Genomic DNA, 23,313 nt, shown 5'->3' with positions numbered 1-23,313 from the left:
ATACCCAGCCCTCAAAGAGAACCAGCATCCACCTGATGGCAAGTTGTCTACGTTGGGCCCCTTTACTCTAAATGGGGCAGTTATTACTATTTATCTTGACCAGCACTGGCACGTTATGGGCATTGATTTTGCCTCTCCTGCTTGCAGGGCATCAGCATGATGGTTGTATGAGTGTTTGCAGAGTGTCAGATTCACATGGCACTGAATAGGACCACGAGACTTTATGGCAGAGAGTGAAACAGTGGGCACATCGCCATAGGGTCCACTGGCCCTGTCATGTACTGGGGAAGATGCTGGCCTGATAACTGAGTGACCTTTTAAAGGTGCAGCTGAGGTGCCAGCTTGGAAATGACATCCTGAGGATGGGGCACCACCCTTTAGGATGCAGGGTATATCCTAAGTTCATGACCATTCTAGTGACCCCAGTTGGTGGAATACACCAGACTTGGAATCAACAAATAGAAATGGGAATGACCCCACTAACCATCTTTACTGATGACCCACATGGAGAATTTGTGCTTCCTGCTCCCACAACTTTAGGCTCAATGGATCTAAAGAACCTGGTTTCCGAACGTGGAAATCTTCCATCAGAGAATTCATCAAGAATCCCATTCAGTATTAAGCTATGGCTATCACCAGTCACTCTGGGTCCTTTGTGCTAAAACGTCAATGAGCAAGAAGTCAGCATCATGTTCTTTCCTTTGTGGAAAGGAAATCATGAGAGGCAGGGCTCCTTCCCCATGCAATGGGAGGTGAAAAGACACACCTGGCATCCAGGTGATGCGCTGGAGTCTCTTGGTAATCCCTTACCCAATTTACATGAAAAATGGTCAGTCAAGTACAGCAGTCACTGCTTAAGAAGCATGGTGACCAGAGACCCAGGGCTCTCAAGAATGAGGGAGTTGGGGTTATCCCTAGACTAGACTAGCAGAGGTGCTCATCAGGAGAAATCTCTAGAGTGTGGTAGAGGAGGGAGACACATGGACAGGAGCAGGACAAGTACTGAGGTGGGCGCTGTGGTGCTCTGCCCGAACTCCACTTCAGGATGGAGATGATGACTCCCTCCACTGTCAGTTTTGCCACCCCACCCAAGACGTATCCTCCTTACATCTCAGAAGGGTCACCCCAGCTCCAGGTCTTCCCATGGATGTTAACGAAAGGCTTGGCTGTAGTTACATCAACGGTTCATTCAAGCCAGCTTCTGGTTCCCTCACCTCTACTGTCCCTGAAGAGCACTCTCAGTAAACTCCCTATGCAAAGACACCAGGCTTGGGTCTGCTTCTGCAAAAGCTACTGCCACAGTCAACACTGCCTCAAGGCCGAATCACTGAGGATTTCCTCAGGGCTTCCCTTGCAATTTGAATATCCTGGACAACTGCCCCCACTCCCCAGGAATTTCCCCCAGTCTTACCTCCATCATGCCACTTATTACACGTATTATCTCGGGTCAATTACTGAAAATCAGGTAGAGAAAACATGAGCATCCATGGAAAACTACGCATCATCTACAGCACATTCTCTCTTAGCAGGCTTTGATTCTGTGGGAGTTATTTTATAACATTGTAAAATGTAGGTTTATTTGATAATAAGATATGTAAATTCTGTCCAGTCTAGTGGAGATTTAATGAACTCCTTCTCAAAACAACAGAAAAAGGTCTCTTTTACAATCCAACTTTCCTTTACTTCACATACACTTGTGCTCTTTTTAAAACATTTTAAATTTGAATGTGTTACAACATGCGGTTAGTTCTCCAGATTAATGCATCAGATAAAGTCTTGAACATGTGTACATTTTTATATCTGAGGACCATGATTTAATCTTTTCCTGAAAACTATCTTTTAACCCTCCATTTCCACATTTACAAGATGGTAAAAACACTCGGTGGGTTTCTTGTGAATTTATCTGGCAGGCAGTGGGGGCTCACATGCTTACTTCAATAAACACTTTTCAAAGAAAGTCATTACAGCTTTTATATAGAGTCTTTTTTGCTGAAATTTGCAATGGAAATATAATTTACTTTCCAGAACCTTTAATTTGGAAAGACGATGCTAATATGCCAGCTCTTTGCCACAGACATTTCAGCATCGTTTTAATTTTTCACTATTAGATTGTGTCTAATCAGTTTGTGTCATTATCTTCCACCATTCTTGAGCACTGACGATCCAAGATCAACTTACAGCTGTCCCTTTCAAGCTAAACAGAATCTGAACTTCAATTTTTTAAAAAATTAGATTGTGCTTTTAATCTCTTAAAACATGTTTGCTCTCAGTCTAAAAGTCATGAGGCAGACATTTTTCCCTTCCCCAAATTAATGGTGTATTTGGAGAAGACAATTAAATTATTCTTAGTTGAAAATGTAATGAAGTAGGAGGTGTAGTATATTTATGTCTTCTGAACTGTAAGGTAAAGGGACCTGCCCACATTCGAACTAGTAAACTTCACACCAGTGGGTAAGACTAATTCTCTGCAATCAAAGCGGGAAGGGCAAGGTGTTGAGCAATCCACTCAGTGTGAGAAAGCTGGAACCTGGCACAGTTGTGTTAACACATCTGAAGCAAGAATGTGACAACAGAAGAAATGTAGTCTGCTTGGAGCCTAGAAAAAGGAAGCCAAAGACCAAAATCTGACAGTGTTTACTGCAGAGTGAAGACACTAAAACTGATGGACATATATATTCCATTGTTAGAAAAGTAGAAAAATTATAAAGTGTGCTATCCCAAACCAGGAAAAAAATGATGTCCAGAATTATGCAGGTCCTTGTGCTCTAATTCCATGTCCATAAACTAACTTCTGATGACCAAACCTTCTGATGCGAGGCTGGGAATGCCCCCATCTCCAGAGCTGTTTAAATCAATACATTGTTGATATAAGTCATCAACATATTGGCCTTCTACTACTTTCATTATCATTAGCTGCTTCTGAGGCTAATTCAGGTTCTGAGAAAAAAAATCAAGTTCCTAAAAAACTTACGTTCTGACAATATCAAGTATTAACTCCTAACAAACTCCAAACCCAAGCATATTTGAATAGGCAATCTGCCTCTCTCCAGAGCCTCTTCTCCACATTAATTCTAGCTCACAAGCCATCTTACACCTTTATCTAAAACATACTCTGTGCAGCTTTACCTATAAACTGATGCTCATGAAAACTTCCATTATGAAAAACATGCACCCTAAATTTGACTTTATTCTTCATGCTCTGCAGAAGCACAAGAGCTGAAGATGTTCCATTTTTTAGGCCCAGTAGCCAGTTCTATTATGCTTGCTGTGTTGGCCACGGGCAGATGAGTTAACACTTGCCTTGGTGGTGACACCTCGCTATCTAATTCCTGGAGACACCAGAGCTTTCCCTGCTTCAGTACTTACCATTTTTTTTGGCCCTCTCACCCATGGCCTACATAACCTATAGGTTTTCTTTTTGACCTGCATTCCCAGAGGGTGACCTAATACAGGTTGAGAGAGAGAGATGTTAAATAGGACATGTTAGAACTCGTGGCATTGGATACTTTTTTGGTTTCCAGAAAGGGAAAGATATTATCCAAGTGAAGTATTTTCTGCCTCCTGTCCTCTGGCCCCATATTTGCAAAAAAAAAAAAGAAAGAAAGAAAGAAAGAAATAAAGAAAGAAAAAAGTCATCTAAGGTCTTAGAAAATGAGTCATAAGCCTCTGGACTAGATGGTTTTCAGTTGATAAACCACTTTATTTATCTCAACACTCATCTCACTTAGCTCAGAAGAGAGATTAACCTTTAAGAAATTACCACTTAACACATTTTAGTGAAGCACTGAAACAAAAATATTAACAATTATCTGAAAAGTCTATTCAAATACTCTTTTCCGGCTACATATATGTAAGAAGTCAGATTTTCTTCATGTATTTCAATCAAAATAATGCAATACAACACATTGTATGTAGAAGCAGATAGTTTACATGTTTTATTCAATTTTTAAAATTTGGAAGCACCATTTAAAATAAAAATGTTGTGTTAACATGTAATGAGTTCATTAATTCATTTAGAAATAATATCCTTGGTATTTGCTGCTTTAAGTTCTAATGCAATAACTATCAATAACCATTTTTTACAGAAAGAAAAGTTCTTTGGTGGGGGGCAGGGGAATTCAATTTTTAAAAAATATCATAGTATTCCAAAACCCCCTTCATGGAGCATAGCCTTGTTGTGGTGAAGGGGCTTGGGTAATGAATGAAACTCATTCATTGAATGAGTTTCAATGAAACTCATGAGCCAATGAAACTCAATGAAACTATGAGCCAAGCTGTGCAGGGCCACCCAAGACAGACAGGTCATAGTGGAGAGTTCTGAAAAAAGGTGATTCACTGGAGGAGGAAATGGCAAACCACCTCAGTATTCTTGCTGGGAAAAACCCATGAACAGTATGAAAAAGCAAAAAGATATGAACTGGAAGATGAGCCCCTCAGGTCAGAAGGTGTCCAGTATTCTACTGGGGAAGAGCAGAGAGGGTCCCTTGGGCTGCAAGATCAAACCAGTCAATCCTAAAGGAAATCAGACTGGAATATTCATTAGAAGGACTGGTGCTGAAGCTGGAGCTCCAATACTTTGGCCACCTGATGCAAAGAGCTGACTTATTGGAACCCTGATGCTGGGAAAGATTGAAAGCAGGAGGAGAAGGGGATGACAGATGATGAGATGGTTGGACGGCATCACCGACTCAATGGACATGAATTTGGGCAAGCTCTGGGAGATGGTGGAGGACAGGGAAGCCTGGCATGCTGCAGTTCATGGGGTCACGAAGAGTCAGACATGACTGAGCAACAGAAAAACAATCAGAAAGAATGAAGTGGCTGGGCCAAAGTGGAAATAACACTCTGTAATGGATGTGTCTGATGGTGAAAGTAAAGCCCAATGGAACAATATTGCATAGGAATCTGGTATGTTAGGTCTGTGAATCAAGGTTAATTGCAAGTGGTCAAGCAGGAGATGGCAAGGAGACGGCAACATCTTAGCAATCAGTGACCTAAAATGGACAAGAATGGGTGCATTTAACTTAGATGACCACTATATCTACTCCTGTGGGCAAGAATCCCTTAGATGGACTGGAGTAGCCCTCATAGTCAATGAGAGTCTGAAATGCAGTACTTGGGTGTAATCTCAAAAATGACAGAATGATCTCTGTTTCCAAGTCAAACCAGTCAATGTCACAGTAATCCAAGTCTATGCCCCAATCACTGATGTCAAAGAAACTGAAGTTGAATGGTTCTATGAATACCTACAAGACCTTCTAGAACTAACACCAAAAAAGATGTCTTTTTCAACAAAGCGGGCTGGAATGCAAAAGTAGGAAGTCAAGAAATACCTGGAGTAACAGGAAAGTTAGGGCTTGGAGTACAAAATGAAACAGGGCAAAATCTAGCAGCATTTTGTCAAGAGAACACACTGGTCATAGGCAAACAACCTCTTCCAGCAACACAAGAGACTACTCTAGACATGGACATCACCAGATGGTCAACACCGAAATCAGGTTGATCATATTCTTTGTAGCAGAAGATGGAGAAGCTCTATACAGTCAGCAAAAACAAGACCTGGAATTGACTGTGGCTCAGATCATCAGCTCCTTATTGCAAAATTCATGGTTAAATTGAAGAAAGTAGTAAAAACCACTAGGCCATTCAGGTATAACCTTTATCAAATCTCTTATGATTATACAATGGAGGTGATTAATAGATTCAAGGGATTAGGTCTGGTAGACAGAATGCCTGAAGAACCATGGATGGAGGTTTGTAACACTGTATAGGAGTCAGTTACCAAAACCATCCCAAAGAATAAGAAATGCAAAAAAGGCAAAGAGGTTGTCTGAGGACACTTTACACATAATGGAGGAATGAAGAGAAACAAAAAGCAAGGAAGAAAGGGAAAGATATTACCTAACTGGATGCAGAGTTCCAGAGAATAGCAAGGAGAGACAGAAGTGAAGAAGTGACGTGAAGTGAAGTTGCTCAGTCGTGTCTGACTCTGCGATCCCATAGACTAGCCTATCAGGCTCTTCCGTCCATGGAACTTTCCAGGCAAGAATACTGGAGTGGGCTGCTATCTTCTTCTCCAAGGAGACACAGAAGGCCTTCTTAAATGAACAGTGTAAAGAAGCTGAGGAAACAATGGGAAAAACTAGAGTTCTCTCCAAGAAAATTGGAGATATCAAGGGAACATTTCATGCAATAAAGCTAGTGGAAGTGATAGAATTCCAGCAGTGCTATTTAAAATTCTAAGTGAAGTCACTCAGTCATGTCCAACTCTTTGCGACCCCACAGACTGTGGCCTATCAGGCTCTTCCGTCCACGGGATTTTCCAGGCAAGAGTACTGGAGTGGGTTGCCATTTCCTTCTCCAGGGGATCTACCCAACCCAGGGATCAAACCCAGGTCTCCCACATTATCGGCAAACGCTCTACTATCTGAGCCACTAGGGAAGTCTTAAAATCCTAAAAAATGATGCAATTATTAAAGTGCTGCAATCACTAAACACAGCAGTGGCCACAGGAATGAAAAAAGTCAATCTTCATCCCAACTTCCAAGAAGGGCAGTACTAAAGAATGTTCAAACCACAGGACAACTGCACTCATCTCCTGTGCTAGTAAGGTTATGTTCAAAATTCTCCAAGCTAGGCTTCAGCATCATGTGAACTGGTAATTTCCAGATGTTCAAGCTGGGTTTAGAAAAGGCAGAGGAACCAGAGATCAAATTGTCAACATTCCCTGGATCATAGAAAAAGCAAGGGAATTCCAGAAAAACATCTACCTCTGTTTCATTGACTACGCTAAAGCCTTTGACTGTGTGGATCATAACAAACTGTGGGAAACTCTTAAAAGGGACAGGAATACCAGACCATCTTACCTGCCTCCTGAGAAACCTGTATGCGGATCAAGAAGCAACAGTTAGAACCCTGTATGGAACAACTGACTGGTTCAGGATTGAGAAGGGAGTACAAGGCTGTTTATTGTCACCATGTTTATTTAACTTATAAGCAGAGTATATCATGTGAAATACCAGGCTGGAATCAAGATGGCTGGGAGAAATATCAACAACATCAGATATGAAAGAGAATACCACTCTTATGGCAGAAAGCGAAGAGGAACTAAAGAGCCTCTTGTTGAGGGTGAAGGAGAATGAAAAAGCTGGCTTAAGTCTCAGATCACGGCATCTGGTCCCACCACTTCATGGTAAAGGGGAAAGGCTGGAAGCAACGACAGATTTCCTCTTGAGATCTAAAATCTATGGAAGGTTGACTGCAGTCATGAAATTTGAAGATGATTGCTTCTTGGAAGGAAAGCTATGACAAACCTGGACAGTGTGTTAAAACGCAAAGACATTACTTTGCCAACGAAGGTCTGTATGTTCAAGGATATGGTCTTTCCAGGAGTCATGTATGAATGTGAGAGCTGGACAATAAAGAAGGCAGAATTTGAAGAATTGATGCTTTCACACTGTGATGCTGGAGGACTCTCGGGAGTCTCTTGGACAGCAAGGAAATAAAACCAGTCAGTCTTAAAGAAAATCAACCCTGAATACTCTTTGAAGGACTGATGCTGAAGCTGAAGCTCCAATACTTTGGCCAGCTCATGCAAAGAGCTGTGACTCATTGGAAGAAACCCTGATGCTGGAAAAGACTGAAGGCAGAAGAAGACGGTGACAGAGGTTGAGATGCTTGGATGGCATCACTGATTCAATGGACATGAACTTGAGCCAACTCTGGGAGATGGTGAGGGACAGGGAAGCCTGGCAGGCTGCAGTCCATGGGATCGAGAAGAGTTGGACACGACCTGCATGAACAACAAATGTCATGCAAGGATGGGCAGGATAAATAACAGCAACAGTAGGGACCTAACAGAAGCAGATTAAAAAAAGAGGTGGCAAGAATACACAGAACTATACAGAAAAGGTCTTAATGACCCAGATAACCATGATGGTGTGGTCACTCACCTAGAGTCAGACATCCTGAGGGTGAAGTCGAGTGGGCCTTAGGAAGCATTACTACAAACAAGGCTAGTAGAGGTGATGCAATTCCAGTTGAGCTATTTAAAATCCTAAAAGATGGTGCTGTTACAGTGGTGCATTCAATATGTCAGCAAATTTGGGAAACTCAGCAGTGGCCACAGGACTGGAAAAGGTCAGTTTTCATTCCAACCCCAAAGAAGGGTAGTGCCAAAGAATATACAAACGACCACACAATTGCTTTCATTTCACATGTTAGTAAGTTTATGTTCAAAATCCTTTAAGCTAGACTTCAACAATACGTGAACTGAGAACTTCCATATGTACAAGCTGGGTTTAGAAAGGGCAGAGGATCCAGATCACACTGCTAACATCCACTGGATCATAGAAAAAGCAAGGGAATTCCAAACAAAACATCTATTTCTGCTTTATTAACTATGCCAAAGCCTTTGACTGTGTGGATCACAACAAACTGGAAAATTCTTAGCAGAGATAGGAACACAAGACCACCTTACCTGCCTCCTGAGAAACCTGTATGCAGGTTAAGAAGCAACAGTTAGAATCTTACATGGAGCAAATGACTGGTTCAAAATTGGGAAAGGAGTATGACAAGGCTATATATTGTCATCTTGCTTATTTAACTTACATGCAGAGTACATCACGCAAAATGCTGGGCTAAATGAATCACAAACTGGAATCAAGATTGCCAGAAGAAATATCAACCTGAGATACGCAGATGATACCACTCTTATGGCAGAAAGTGAAGAGGAACTAACGAGCCTCTGATGAGGGTGAAAGAGGAGAGTGAAAACTGGCTTAAAACTCAACATTCAAAAAACTAAGATCATCGCATCAAGTCCCAAACTAAAAAAAAAACAAAAAAACTGAATATTCCTTTAGAAACTGAATCCATCATTAAAAGCTTTCTCTAAAGATCATTCTATGCCTAGATGTTTACCATTTTTTCCCCAACAAGGAAGGAAATAATTTACATGGAGAAAAGCAGAAGCATGATGAGATGTAAGGAAATCCCTGAGAAAAAGAGAGCAAACATTTGGACTTAATCCACCTCAGTTCCTGCTGACTTTTTATTCTAGGAAAACAATACCCAAGCTCTGAAAATACCCAGCTCAGACCTGCTGCAGACCCTCCGGCCGACTCCTCTGCACATACTGCATAGCACCTATGCTATCAGTGCAGTACCGTCCGAGTTCTGGGCTAAGCTCTGCTTTGTCTGCGCCAGTCACGGTGCCTGTTCTCGTCAGTGGCTGGTTCAGAAAATCAGGACACAGGGACAGGTTAAGGACCTTGCATAGATCAAATATTACATTCTTACATTAATGAGATGCAAGGAGACACATACTAAGGCTTGGGAGATTTTCCCACTTAAGGGAGGTAATGGGAAGTATTTTTTTCTGAATGATAATGTGTATGAAATGAGGTCCAGAAATAGACACTTAGTTCTAGTCTGAAAAGCAAGCCAGCCTAGGTATGAACGCAGAGTTGAGGAAATTACAGATATACAGAGATGGAGTAACATGAATTATTAACCAATCCTAAAAGCCCAGATTACCTTTCATTTTATAGTAAGCCAATTTCCTGTTTCAGGAACTTTGAATTGGGTTGTTTTCTTTCTTGCAACTGTAGGCTTCTTAAATAAATATTTTAGAACTATTTAGTTTCATAACGTAATTGTATAAAACGAGTCACCCCTACATTTATAACCGAGACCAATCTGCATTGTGTCTAAAGAAAGGTATACCTCACGTTAGCCATTTGTGCTCCACTGTTCAGTTGCCACTAGGACATAACGCATTGCTAACTGGTACACAACTGGGAAGTGGTGGGGGATATGTGAGAGCAAACCCATTGACAGTATCAAAAGCACAGAGGCACTGCTTGGTATCTGATTAAATTCAGGGCTGTCCTGGTATGACGACTATCTGACAAAAACAAGTCAAGATGCTCATGTTTCAGGATGGGACTAACCTGGAGTATCCTTACAAGGGTCCAGTTATTGTGCATTCATACAGTGTCCTTGGTAGCAAAAAGGAACCCTGGACTAAAAGATGACATTTCCCTTGCAGCACAGGTTACTGGGCACTGAAACGGAATGGTTTCTCAAAAAGGCTTTCAGGCAAGACAGATTGATCTTTCATTCAGTTCAGTCATGTCCGATTCCTTGCGACACTGTGGACCGCAGCACACCGGGCCTCCGTGTCTATCACCAACTCCCGGAGTTTACTCAGACTCATATCCGTTGAGTCGGTGATGCCATCCAACCATCTCATCCTGTCATCCCCTTCTCCTCCTGCACTCAATCTTTCCCAGTAACAGGGTCTTTTCAAATGAGTCAGCTCTCCACATCAGGTGGCCAAAGTACTGGAGTTTCAGCTTCAACATCAGTCCTTCCAATGAACATTCAGGACTGATCTCCTTTAGGATGGACTGGTTGGATCTCCTTGCAGTCCAAGGGACTCTCAAGAGTCTTCTCCAACACCACAGTTCAAAAGCATCAGTTCTTTGGCGCTCAGCTTTCTTTACAGTCTCTCACATCCATTCATGACTACTGGAAAAACCATAGCCTTGACTAGATGACCTTTGTTGGCAAAGTAATGTCTCTGCTTTTTAATATGCTGTCTAGGTTCGTCATAACTTTCCTTCCAAGGAGTAAGCGTCTTTTAATTTCATGGCTGCAGGCACCATCTGCAGTGATTTTGGAGCCCCCCCAAGTAGTCAGCCACTTGCTATTAGTAGATGTCCTGAGAAAATAACAGAGCAACCTAGGGATTCTCTTGTACAAAATTACATTTTTCTAAGTACGAAGTTCAAGAATATTTAGTTTTAATGAACACCTAAATGGAAGAAGAGGGGAATAAAACAAATGTTTTGCATGTAAGTGCTGAATGAATATCCTAAACGCCATCATCTGGTCACGTCCCTACTTCACAAGGTGCTTTTTTCCTTCTCCAGAGTAAAGTGCACCTGCATGGTGAGATTCATTGGCTACAGGCTAGCAAAACATATTTGAATTCTTTAGGAGAGGGGGAAAAAAAAGCACAACAAACCCCTAAGTAAGCTTCACTTTAAGAGGTTAACAACGAAGAGGTTTAGGGGACCCAGATTTCAGGTCGATCGCCCCTTGAAACTCTGGGTCTAAGATTAATGTAGATTACAGACACAGAAAACTCCTTTCTTTGAGGATGTGTTTCATTTAACCAGCATGCTTCCTGTCATTAGAAAAAAAATAGTGTCCTAAGACCAACTGCCATTACATCTCCAGGTGAGTTACTGTGATCCTGGGCAGAAAGAGAGCAAACTGTTTGGGGCTCTGATGCCAATGGACATCACCTGCACCCTGTCAGTTTGGGCTGTTACTTAAAGAGACTCACTAAAGGCTTAATAAGTGACTCTGTCAAGAGTATATCTATTCTCATCGAAAGTCAGCTTGCTCTTTCTTTAAGTATTAGACATAAAATCAGCAGGTTAGTACACACCCTTATTCAGCATTTGCCTGATTTTGATGACCATAATCTGTATGTTCATTTTCTGTACTGTAATCTAGTTTAACACAGTGAATATGCATATATTTTCATCTCTCATCCTACATGTTCCATCTAATATTATTAACAAGACACATTCAGATAAGTTCATAAGATGTAAACTACAACCTTTTTGCTAAGTGTGAAAAGATATCCTTTTATTATGAAATAGATATATTTCTATTGTAGGTTGAATCCCATGTTAGCAAGCCTAAGCATCTGTTTAAAATGATTATCTTCAGAACCAAGTACATGTTTTAAAAATATGTTAGGCAGAGCTTAATATGGTAAACTCTTAATTTTCTTAATTTGACAAAAATGGACAGAAGGCAAAATGAAAAAAAATTTATTTCCTCAGTGTTTTATCCACTGTCAATACTGTATCTTTGATGCAATATATTTGCAAAAAAAAAAAAAAAACCACAATCTCAGCTTTTAGTTTCCATTTTAAACAACTACAGTATTTACAAGCTGTTCAGAATAACAAACACTCAGACATGCGCGCACACACACACACTCACGGACATACGGGAGTACATATCTCTGGTTTATACTGAATGCTGGTAGAGGCAATGAATACTTCCAGAGCCCATGATCAGAAAAGGGAAACCCACTCTCCTTCCTCCTACCTACTTTCCTGCAATCATTTTCATATTCTTCCTTCCATTTCCTCATGCAGAGCTCATTGCCAGACTTGTATAATGTTAAGGTAATCATTTTTTACAATTTATTTTTAGTTAAATTATAGTTAAGCTTTTTTAAAAAAAGGATAAGCAGACACAATTTTCCCATTTCTATTATTTTGGTTGTAGAATCAAGCTTCATATATAAAAAATCATGTTATACTACAATTACACTAAACCCAAGAGTCATCTGGAGCAGCCATCTCATTTTTTCACTACTTCTCTGCTTTAAATTTCAAGGTATCGCCCCATTCTGTGCAAATAACCTGCAGGAATTCATTCTTATCACAAGCTTAGGTGACCTTTCTTCCTGCTCCACTGAATCATAAATTATCAGGTACAGAGCTGAGGCACAGGGAAAAAAGGTATAACCCCATATAATAGGTGCGTCTTAGAACAGAGAGGTCATGTAACCTTGTGAGGACAATCAGCTCTGGTGCCCCAAAGAATGTTACGCTGCTTCCATAAAACAGCACATAAGGAAGTTCAGCTCACAAACAGAACTTATTTTCTCTAATTCAGAAAGAACACGTTGGCTGATAGGCAATAGAGACAAATTCTTATCAGAAGTGATTCTTGACAAGATGACTTGGGTGAGGTGATTCAAAGCAGAAAATACACCTCTGTTTCAAGAAAAATTAATACTTCAACTCACATACCTATCAGATCTACTTGTACAATAATGAACTTCTTTCCAATCATAGTTCTCACCTAAATAAAAGGCCTAGGTATATATCAACCAGATTTTTTTAAATAAGAGAAGTGAAGAAAAGAGAGGCTAGTTTTTTAATACCTTATAAAAAAAACTATAAATATCAACATAATATTAATGTTTATGCTGCACAAATACATCATAATGTCTAATTTTCCTCTTTTTCCAGATTAATAAAACTCAACTTCCATGTAAGACCAAAACAAAGTTCAAAGTCATGGGTTCCAACTATCATCTTCTTAAATGACACAGTTCTCTTCATGTATTTTGGAATTAAAGGAAAAGCTTCTAGAACAAAAATGGATATTTTACACCTCATCTGAACAAGGTATGCTAACAAATTCAAAAATTGACTGGGTCTGTGTTCAAGCAAAGTAATTTTATGTGATTATAATATACTACAGAAAAGAACAAGAATGAATATTGAGAAATTAAAAAAAAAGGGGGGGTGAGGTTTCGTCCACATTCATGAAAAAGTGATGAAAATAAACACAAAAGTAATTCACATTGTGGGCAGCAACTTATAATTTTGCAGCTAGTAAACAAAGTCAAATAATTCTCATGCAACACTATTGCTATCTTTTTCTCAAGTCACATATTTACGAAGAAAGATTTTTGCGAGTTAACTAAGAGAAAATGATCATTTTAGCCTCGGGGCAAATCATAAGTTTAAAAGGCTCAGCTCTGGATGAACAAGACTCAGTGTAGCAATCGACCAAATGAAGAATTCCTAAGCAGGGGCCCAGGGCTGCTGCTCAGAGGCAAAGGGGAATTCATTAAGGCTAAGCTACCCTTGCTTAAATGTGAGGCTGGTTTTTTATATTTTGATATGAGATGGAAAAGTAAACCAACCCAGGAAGAAAAATACATCTTTTTAATGAGCTGACGTTAAAGCTTATATTTTCACTGCCTGACATTTGGTACACAGAGTAATTTTCCATATTTCGCTCAAGAGAGAAATCTTGTCTGACTAATTCTATTTCAAGGATTAGTAGAAGTATCTCAGATATACTTGAAATATTAAGAAAAATACTTCAAATATAATGGAAGTTAATCTCCCAGTAATGGAAACTCAAAGAAGGCAGAACACTGATGAAGTCTGTTCAATAATTTCCTGAAAGGTAATTAATCTCTACTTATCTTAAAAATAGAGAGCCTCACCATCTACACTCTCAGACTTAAATATCAACATATTAATCTAGACTTCTGGAAAAATTATAGTTCTTTAGAAAAAAGTCAACATATAAAATTTTTATCAAGTATTGAAAAATGGTGTAAAAAGAGGGTTTACACCAAGTTATAAACTGGAAGATTAACCAAAAATTTGAGTTATAAAATGATTTTTACCACTAAATAACAACCAAAAAAAAAAAAAAAGCTAACCATTGATAACATACTCCAGAACCCTAAATAAAAATCAAACAAGAAAAAACCCCAGAAAACTATCAATAAAACTATTTAGAACAATGAAAAAAGTTGTGTTTTAATTACATATTTTTATTTTCAAATTAAGGAACTCTCAAAGTTTTGGCAACTGTGAACTAAAGATGCCAATATGTGTATATTGGAGTCGTATATGTTGATACTAATGAAAAAGGTTACGCAGGGAATCTTAATGAATAGCTTACTACTCTCCAAGGGAGTGTGGTGTAGGGGGGGACAGGGTTAAATAAGACATGTATAATCGATTTAATTACTGAAAGTGTGTATATTTCTCTATTATAGTTCAGGTCAAATTATTCTTAAGACATGAATCCTTCCTTAATTATCAATACTTCCCCAGATGCAATTATTAGAAAAGTATTATGATTTTAAAAAGACTACAAGTTTTAGACTTAAAAAATAAGAACAGGGCTCCTTTTAGGATTCCTAATTAATAAAACTACTAAAAGATAACAAAATTCAATTTGTTTTGAGAAAACAGGGTACCTCTGTATAAAGGTTTAATAAATTAATTGACCAAAAGTTTCTCAACAATAAGTTTTGCAGTGTGTGAAGTCTGGAAACATCAACACGAGGCACACTGGCTCCTGAATAATCACAAAAATCTAAAATTGGAAAAAGAAAAAAAAAAGGTTTTGGAGTGAAAATGCAATCAGATGGTATATATTAGCTGTTTACTTCCTTAGTTTTCATTCCTTCTACTGAAGTGTCATGCTATACTGTAAGATCTACATTAGAATTACCAAGAGAAACAGGTTCTCTCTCCTCCTGTCTCAGAAAGATAACTTCAAACCCACACTGCTTGACAGAGTAGCCTCTCAGCACATGTGGCCAGCAAGTACCTGAGATACGGCTAGTTCCACACGCTGAAACAGATTAAATAAACTAATGACTGAAATTAATGTCACCTGCTTCTTTTTACTTTTCATTCACGGGGGCAGGCAGATGGCTGCTCCTAATGCTCATACGCACATCTTCTTTGGAGTGTCACACAAAATGCGAAAAGTTTTCTGAAGGATTTAAAAAGTGCCATATGTTGAAAATGAAATCTAAACTGCAGTTCCCACCTAGACCAACTGTAAATTTGAGTTCTATATTTCCCTGAATACATACATTTAAAAAAAAAAAACAATAAAAGTTATGAGACAACATATGAGTTAAGTCAATTTCATCACAGATATAAATATTCCAAATCACAGCTACACACTATAAATCACAGGAAATAAAATTCAAGTCACAGAACAAGAAGAGAGGAAGGAAAGAAAAGGCAAGGTTATTAAAGTGGGATATAATGATAAGAATGGCACCATTTGGATAATTTTGTTTGAAAAAATTTTACTTGATTAACTGAACTGCATGTGAATGACTTCAAGAGCTAAGAACTCTTAAAAGGCAATCAATCCTTTCTTTAAATTCCTGGGTGTTCATCTTCTTCTTTGAAATGCAAAAGCGTTCTCTTCCCAGAACTGAGCCCAGCAGAACTTGCCCAGGTGGGGGAAGCAGGGTGGCCGGGGCGCTCCTGGTGCTGGAGCCCATCTGCAGTGTGGGCACGGAAGCTGGCAGGGGTGTTCACGGGACCGAGTCACTGACTCCTGGCTTTGGGAAACACCAGCAATGAAGCCACGTGTACCTTGAGATGGAGCACTCATTTGAAAGGAAACAACTGGTGGACTGGCATGAAGTGCAGACTAAGGAAGAGTGAGCAGCACTGTTCCTGCTACGGATGTTTATGAGGAAAGGGAAGGGGTTAATCCCAAAGGCAATTTAAATAATGGTATTTTATTTTTATATATAAATAAATGTTCTGAGAAATCTCAGACTTTAGTGCATTGTAAAAAATTAGTGCAGTTTTTTTCATTAAAGTTTTTAGCGCTCAAGGAATAAGATAAATCTATGTCTGTTCATAGTCTCTTTCACTGTACATTAGACTTTTATACTGCTATGTGTCAAACTGAAGGTGTCTACACTTGCTTCTAAAAATCAAGGTAAATGGATTTCATGTTTTATGACAAAACATGGCAAATATTTTTGGCAAAGAAATTAGAAAAATATGAGATTGTAGTTTAGAAATCAAGAATTTGTTGATTTAAAGCATAGGCAATGCATAGGAAAAAACTTTTAGGGATGTATTTTAACAGAACTTTATCCTTCATGCAAAATGTTTTCTCAGCAGCTAACTTAAAAAAATATTTCAGCTTTATTTGGGGATGGAGACAGTGATGGGAGTCAGGGCGAAGGAGAGGTGCTTAACCAAGCCCACTCTATATTCAAGTCTCTCCTACAGGATCAAAGTGATAACTGCAGGCATCTTCTGCTCTCTCCTCTTTTTTTTTCCCAACATCTTGGAATTTTGAGGGAAAAGAAATGAAGTTATAAAACACTGGCTCACACTTCAGCCCCAAGTTCTAGTACCCCAGTTTCAATCACAGTCACATATTTATCTTCAATCTGGACCAGAAGTACTGTCTTGTCGATGTGGGATCTAGTACCTGGATCTCTGCTGCAAGGCACCCATCGGTGAATCACCTGATGATTTAGCACAAAACAAGCAGTTAGTGGCAGAGACCTTGAATACACTCACAGACTCTATCCTTACAATTAGAGGCAGTAATTCAGTTTGATAATTAAGCATAAGTACATAAATCAGCTAAAAACATGCATACAGGCTACAAAAAGTCAGGGCCCCAGCTTCAGAAGAACTTACATGGCCTTCCATGCCCTCCTGAGGACTCCAGTCCTTCCAGCTATTCCTCCCAGCTTTTAACCGAATACCCTCATCAGGCCACTGCAGCTCTTTCCTTTTTGACAGGTTGATTCCATCCAGAATTTGACCGGGATCCACAATCTACATTGTAAGTAAATATGAATCATTTCCAATTCATTATTTCCTTGAAGATGAATAATTATATAATTCCAAACAAAATTTCTTTCACAGTACTCTTTGTGTCCACATTCTCCACTGCCTCTAATGCAATTAAAAAACAACCTAAACGCCATGTGAGTTCCTGTCAGCCTCCCGGGAGACCTTACTGCCATGGCCACGTAACCACGGCTGAAGAGGGAACAAATATCACCAGTGAAAAACTGCTTGCTTTCAGTTTTTACATTGGCAGAAAGTTTTTTTGCAACATTCACAAATGTTCTTCCTTCAGACTAAGTAGTATAAGGTGTGTTTTCACAGGAGTCTTTCACTCAAAACACAAGAAATCAAAACCGGGAAGGAGAAACAGTGGAAGAAGAACGCTGGGCTTACTCACTTGGACTCTGTAAATCACCTCCCCCTTTTTGGCATGGGAGTTATTGGCAGGGCTTGAGGTGCTGCCGGGCTGCACGTCAGCGGCACAGCTCTGGCCGCCGTCTGTCCCGAGAAAGCCCACGAGGGTGTGATGCTTGCAGGCAGGGATGCTTTGGCTGGAGCTGCTGGAGGAAGGCAAGCCATGCGGCACACAGGCTGGGCCGCTCTGACTGGAGGGTTCCATCTGGTTCACCATAGAGAGGCGGGACTGGATGGATGACGGCAAGTTGCGAAGCGATATCTGGCTGGTGGAGGAGCGCCGACAAGGCACAAACCCCGTGGTGGACATCCGGAGAGACGAGTGTCGGCTGCTGTAGCAGTAAGAGGACTGGCTGGCCACGGAGGCCCGGGCAGGGGACTGCCGGGCCAGGCCGGACTGCACGGAGTGGGAGCTGTGGCTCGAGCCTGGGGAGGGAGAGACAGCAGCAGCACTCATTCTGGGCGGAACGACGCCAGCACCGTCGGCTCTTCTGTAGCTTCTAGGACTGTCTCCCTGAAGCCTCTCACCACAAATTAGCTGGTGAATTTACTGAACTTAACATTTATACCTGAAACTTTTAAAGTTGTTGGAAAGAAATATCTGAGATCTTTTTTTTCGTGTGGTTCTTATAATTTTCATTTGCTGAAGCTTTTTAAAATCCAAATTCTGGGCCATATGAAAAACACAATTAGGTAATCTATAGGAAATAGCAGGATTTAGGGTTGAGATAAATCCTAAAATTTCTTTCACTCAGATATTTCAGAATAACATGAGTACCTCTTTAATACATCAGAGATGAAATAGTTCATGGAAATGAGACAGAAATATTAAGGATCTACTATGCGGTAAGCTGTTAACTATTTCTCAAAGTAGAGTATTAATGCCATTTCAATCTACTGCACTGACAAGTTATACTATCTACAGAAGAACAGAGATGCATCACTGCAATATGCATGTGTATTAGGGATCACTACTGAATATGATCAATGATACTGAATAGCAGGTTCTTCTGCGTCCTTTTTTCTAATGGCTTGACAGAATTCTTCAGATTTGTGAAGAGTGATGTGAAGATTATTAGAAAATTATTATTAATTGTACTGAAAAATAATTACATGTGCTTTTTATCTGAAAGTTAAAAAGCACTAATCAGTGTTAAGAGTAGAAGGTACATTTAAAGCAGCACAGTGGCAGTTTTAGGTTTTCACTCGGAAGTTAAAAAAGAACAAACAAAATGTTGACCATACACCTATTTAGAGTCTTAACAATTTCAGTGCTGTAACCTCTTTTTAAATTGAAGTAAATAGTTTAAAATTTAATCTGATTCATGTTCAACATTGGGGAAAAGGACAATGCTGATCAACCAACCAGCCATCTGGGAACAGACGAAATCTGGCCTGCATATCAGGTAAGATTATGGCTCTCATGTAAAAGGCAAATTAGTAAAATACCTTCCTTCGGGATAAGGAAAATTTTCTTAAATAGGATACAAAAAATTGTTAATCATAAAGGAAAAGACTAGTAAATTGCTCTACACAAAAATTAAGAACTTCTCATTAAAAAAAGACAAGCCCACTCTTCACAGGAAGAGAAGAGAGAGTCAAGATACAGAATGGCAAGATATCTTTGGTACAGAAAACTGACAAAAAGCTCAACCCAGAATATACAAATAAAAACAGAAAAAACATATGGACTTTCCTAGTGGTCCGGGGCTTAAGAATCCTCCTACCAGTGCAGGGGACAAGGGTTTGATCCCTGGCCCAGGAAGAGCCCACATACCATGGGACAACTAAGCTCCTGAGTCACAACTACGGAGCCCACGCGCCCGAGAGCTCTGCTCAGCAGCTAGAGAAGTCACAGCAACGTGAGGCTGGTGCATGCAACTGGAGAGTAGCTGCCACTTGCCCCAACCAGAGAAAGCTCTCATGGAGCAACGAAGATCCAGTGCAGACAAAAATAAATTAAAAAAAAAATCCTAAAGATAAACCAGAAAAAGATAACCAACTAGAAAAAAGAGCAAGAGACTTAATACTACTTCAGAAAGAAGAGATGATAAGCTCAAAAGTTTCCAACCACAGGTATTACCGCCATGCAAATTAAAACAATGGAGCTGAAGACCACCCCCCTTCTCCTTTCTCTGAGAGCAGGGAGCAGAGCTGGGAATGATGATACCCAAACCTGGCATTCGTATGTACGACTGGTCAGGGTACCAACTGGTTTAAAAACGGAAGTCTAGAAAGATTTTTGGCATTTTATATCATGAGTCTTAAACATCTTCATAAACTTTGATTTGATTTCATTTCTCAACTTTCCAGCCCAAGGAAAGAATAAAGGATTATAATGCGAAGATTTATATACAAAGTTATAATACGCAGAAGAAACCAAATCATTGTTCAATAGGCGAGAAGTTACATAAATTATATTAGTTACGTATGATTAGCCTTTAAAAATGGTACTTCCAAAGAAAGGCTATTTCTAAGTACTATATATTTATATACATAAAATGATTAATATAGACAGGATAACGGCCCACTGGGAATCAAACAAAACATTCTGCTTACGTATTTCCAAGTAGGTAATGTGGCATCCTCTTTACACACACACACCACCTGAACCCCATAGCTGAGAGGCTGACGTCCCACACAGAATTTTGGTTCAGATTACCTAGGGTCGGAGGGTAGGATGTGACAGGAGGATGAAGTCCTGCTCCGGGTGCCTGGCCTGGGTTTCCAGTGCTTCCTTGGGAGGCGCTGCTGTGGGGATCGCTGGCAGTTGTCGCACTGTTACTGGTGCTGGAGGGCCCACCTCCGGTATCGGGATCTTCAATGTTGCCACCACTGTTACATCCGGCACCACAACCTTTCCTTAACCTAGGAACAAACACCGGAGGAGGAGTCACTGTCCCAAGGCCACATCAAGATAGGTATTTTCTCCTTTTTCTAGCTATTCTAAACATTTAACGCTACTAATGTTCACCTTTGAAAGTCTTCATGAGGCAATCAACATCAGGAAGCAAAAAACTCATGTTTTCATATTGCCCTCTTAAATTCACTGACTCCATTCTTAACTGACTTCACTTTTATACACTCTATCACCTTTCCTACACCATAATGAAGAACTGCACATAACAACTTGTTCCATTAAGATCTCAGCTGGAAATAGAATTCTTGCCACTGTATACAACCCACGAAAACCTAGCTGATTTAAATTAAATGTTGTAGCAAACTGAAGACAGCTGCTGTTAATAATTTTTCTTCTTCTTTTTTAAAGTGTAAAGTTTAAACTGTCTCAGTTTGGCACTGAAAATCCTGCACCCCAGAAAACCACTCAGTCCTGAGCAAACAAGGCAATTTCAACACAACACCTATTTTTCAAAGAGAAATCTTTGAACACTATCCTGGTTTGTGTCCTTCCTTCTGTTTGAATAGGGGTTGATGTTAAATGGTGAAATTTTACTTTAATGCTAGAGGAATTTTAAAGCATCTGTTTTAGAGTTCATTGCTCCAATCCTGTTTTTCTTAAGTTCTGGTATTTAAGGATCTGAACAACTCTTGATCTGCGATTTTTCTTTACCACCCATCAAATTATGATGTTCCTATACCACCACACATCATAACTTATTAGACAAAAGGCAGAGGAAAAAACTCATGTGCATACTTGAGGACATTACAGATTTCAGACTTGAGTGCTACTTGTTCAAATGGCAGCAGGATCTCTGCACTGAACGAGGAGGAGCTTCAACACGGACAGCGTGCTCCCCCTACTGCCTGAATGGAACACGAAAAGAATGCAATCAACTTGCACGAGTTTCTTTCCTTTTTCTCTAGTTCGCCCTGTTTGCTGACCCACACATTATAACAGTGACAATATGCTGCAATAGAGTTTAAAAAAATTAAAGAGAGGGAATTATTCAAGATTCTATTAAATGCTAGAGCAGTGGTTCCTGACCAGAGTTGTGCGTTAGATTTATCTAATAAGAGTTTAAAGATACACATACTCAGATTCTACTTCCTAAAGCTCAGCTGTAACAAGCTTTTATTGTACCATGCCAGCTGTATTTTTTCTAAAGCGTTCCAGGTGATGCTAACGCACAAGGCATCGATTAGGCAGGGCAGGACACACCACTGCTGGGAAAGGCAGCCCCATGGCTCACCTGTGCCAGGTAGACACAATGAAGTTTCTGATGTTTCCCAAGCTGATGGGTCCCCCAAGAATTTCTTTAAGCTGTTCATGGCTGTCAGAGTAAGAAGTTGTCAGGGGTGAGACAAAGATCGGGTAGCCAATAGGTTGATCACAGGATGAGTTTATCATGTTTCTCAGGGCTTGCTTGGCATTTTGGATGCTACCCCTCTCTGGGTTACGGTTACGCAGGAAAACAAGCTCCTGCTGCTGCCCTGCCCAAAGGCCTCGGACACACTCCTTATTCACCTGAAAATCAGAACACACAGGAAGTAGGTTAAGGGGCTAAGAATAAAATCTATATAAATAGAAGAGCAGCAAAGGGAGGGATATGAAAGACATTACAATAACCAGCTGTGAAAAGCAGGAAACAAATATAAGTAGGTCACATCTGAATGGGAGTTAACCATTTCCCACCATCATTAGGTTGTTAAATAATAAGCACCTACAGAGCTCTTCCCTTTGCTGTCTTGTAAAAATACCCAGTAAAATGTAGTCTATTTAGTTTTCTAAATAGGTGAAGCACTGAATGCTGTAACTGAGATAACAGGTATTTTTGACAGAAATGAGAGGTAACAAGTATTTAGAGTTGAAAGGATATTTGTGATTTTGTGGGGGGGGCAGGTGGTTGATTCAATGAAGAAACAAGTAAACCATTTCAAACTATCAAAATGAAATTTCAGAGATTACGCCTCCTACAGTCTTGAGACATTTAAAAAAACAACAAAACAAACCAACCAAAAAACAGGTTAGAGCGAACCATTTACAGTGAACTACCGATCACTATCAAGTACAAGTTATAGTTTTATTATGTGACCTAGGAATCATATCATATTAGCAATACAGGGCTGACATTTTCAGAAGAGATGCTGCCCAAACAGCACGTATAACAGGCAAGAGACTGCCAAAACAGAAATAAGGAAAGGTTTTATGGCACATGAGAAAACTTCAGAAGACAGAGTACATGACTAGCAAAATAAATTATTAAGTGCTCATAAACAATAAACATCAATGTAGTGTGGTTGTTATGTTTTTGTTTTCTGTGAAAGAATTTCATGACTTTTTAAAAGTCTGGATAAGGTTCTCTAAGTTCTACTGTTTTCAGAGGCAGACAAGGGCCTCCAAACCTTACTTTAATGACCCTGAAGCTCAGGTAGCGTCTGTTGAGCATGATGATCTTGTACTCGTTGGTGCCGTCGTCCATGACATGCCGCAGAGCGAGCAGGGAGGGTGAGTTGGCGAGCACTGCACTCCGCCACGCAGGGTCCCCTTCGTGGGCGATGACGAGGTTCTTCTCGTGGGATACAATGGCTTCGTAGAGCACAGTGGGGTCATCATATTCATCCGGAGAAGTGAAATGGTCCTATATACGGAAATAAAGATAGAATTGTATTTCTAGGAAAATTAGAGAATGACTTCCAAGATGATGAAAGCCTCTGTAAAACTAAATCAGTTACTAAATTATGTCTTAAAAACTGGCTTATGTATTTCATTATCAGCATGTGTTAGTATTATCAG

General features: G+C 39.8%; 1 protein-coding gene across 6 annotated transcripts in view; it reads right to left on the bottom strand.

The window, feature by feature from the left end:
• Window positions 1-16,518: 16,518 nt before the first annotated feature.
• The window catches only part of PCNX1 (pecanex 1), a 172,086-nt gene continuing 165,291 nt past the window's right edge, over window positions 16,519-23,313 (bottom strand). For 5 of the 6 annotated variants that reach the window (XM_020902962.2, XM_020902965.2, XM_020902964.2 and 2 more), the window contains 6 exons: window positions 22,928-23,158; window positions 21,770-22,044; window positions 20,281-20,486; window positions 17,602-18,044; window positions 17,049-17,189; window positions 16,519-16,870 (listed from right to left, as the gene is read on the bottom strand). In XM_020902962.2, coding sequence (XP_020758621.2) covers window positions 16,730-16,870; window positions 17,049-17,189; window positions 17,602-18,044; window positions 20,281-20,486; window positions 21,770-22,044; window positions 22,928-23,158 — 1,437 coding nt within the window. In that variant the 3' untranslated portion in view covers window positions 16,519-16,729. The other variant, XM_070469566.1, reaches the window with a different exon arrangement.

This window comes from Odocoileus virginianus, chromosome 6, assembly GCF_023699985.2.
Source record: "Odocoileus virginianus isolate 20LAN1187 ecotype Illinois chromosome 6, Ovbor_1.2, whole genome shotgun sequence".
NCBI classification, from domain to species: Eukaryota; Metazoa; Chordata; class Mammalia; order Artiodactyla; family Cervidae; genus Odocoileus; species Odocoileus virginianus.
The sequence above is the reverse complement of the archived record's forward strand: the minus strand, read 5'-3'. Positions and strand labels throughout refer to the sequence as shown.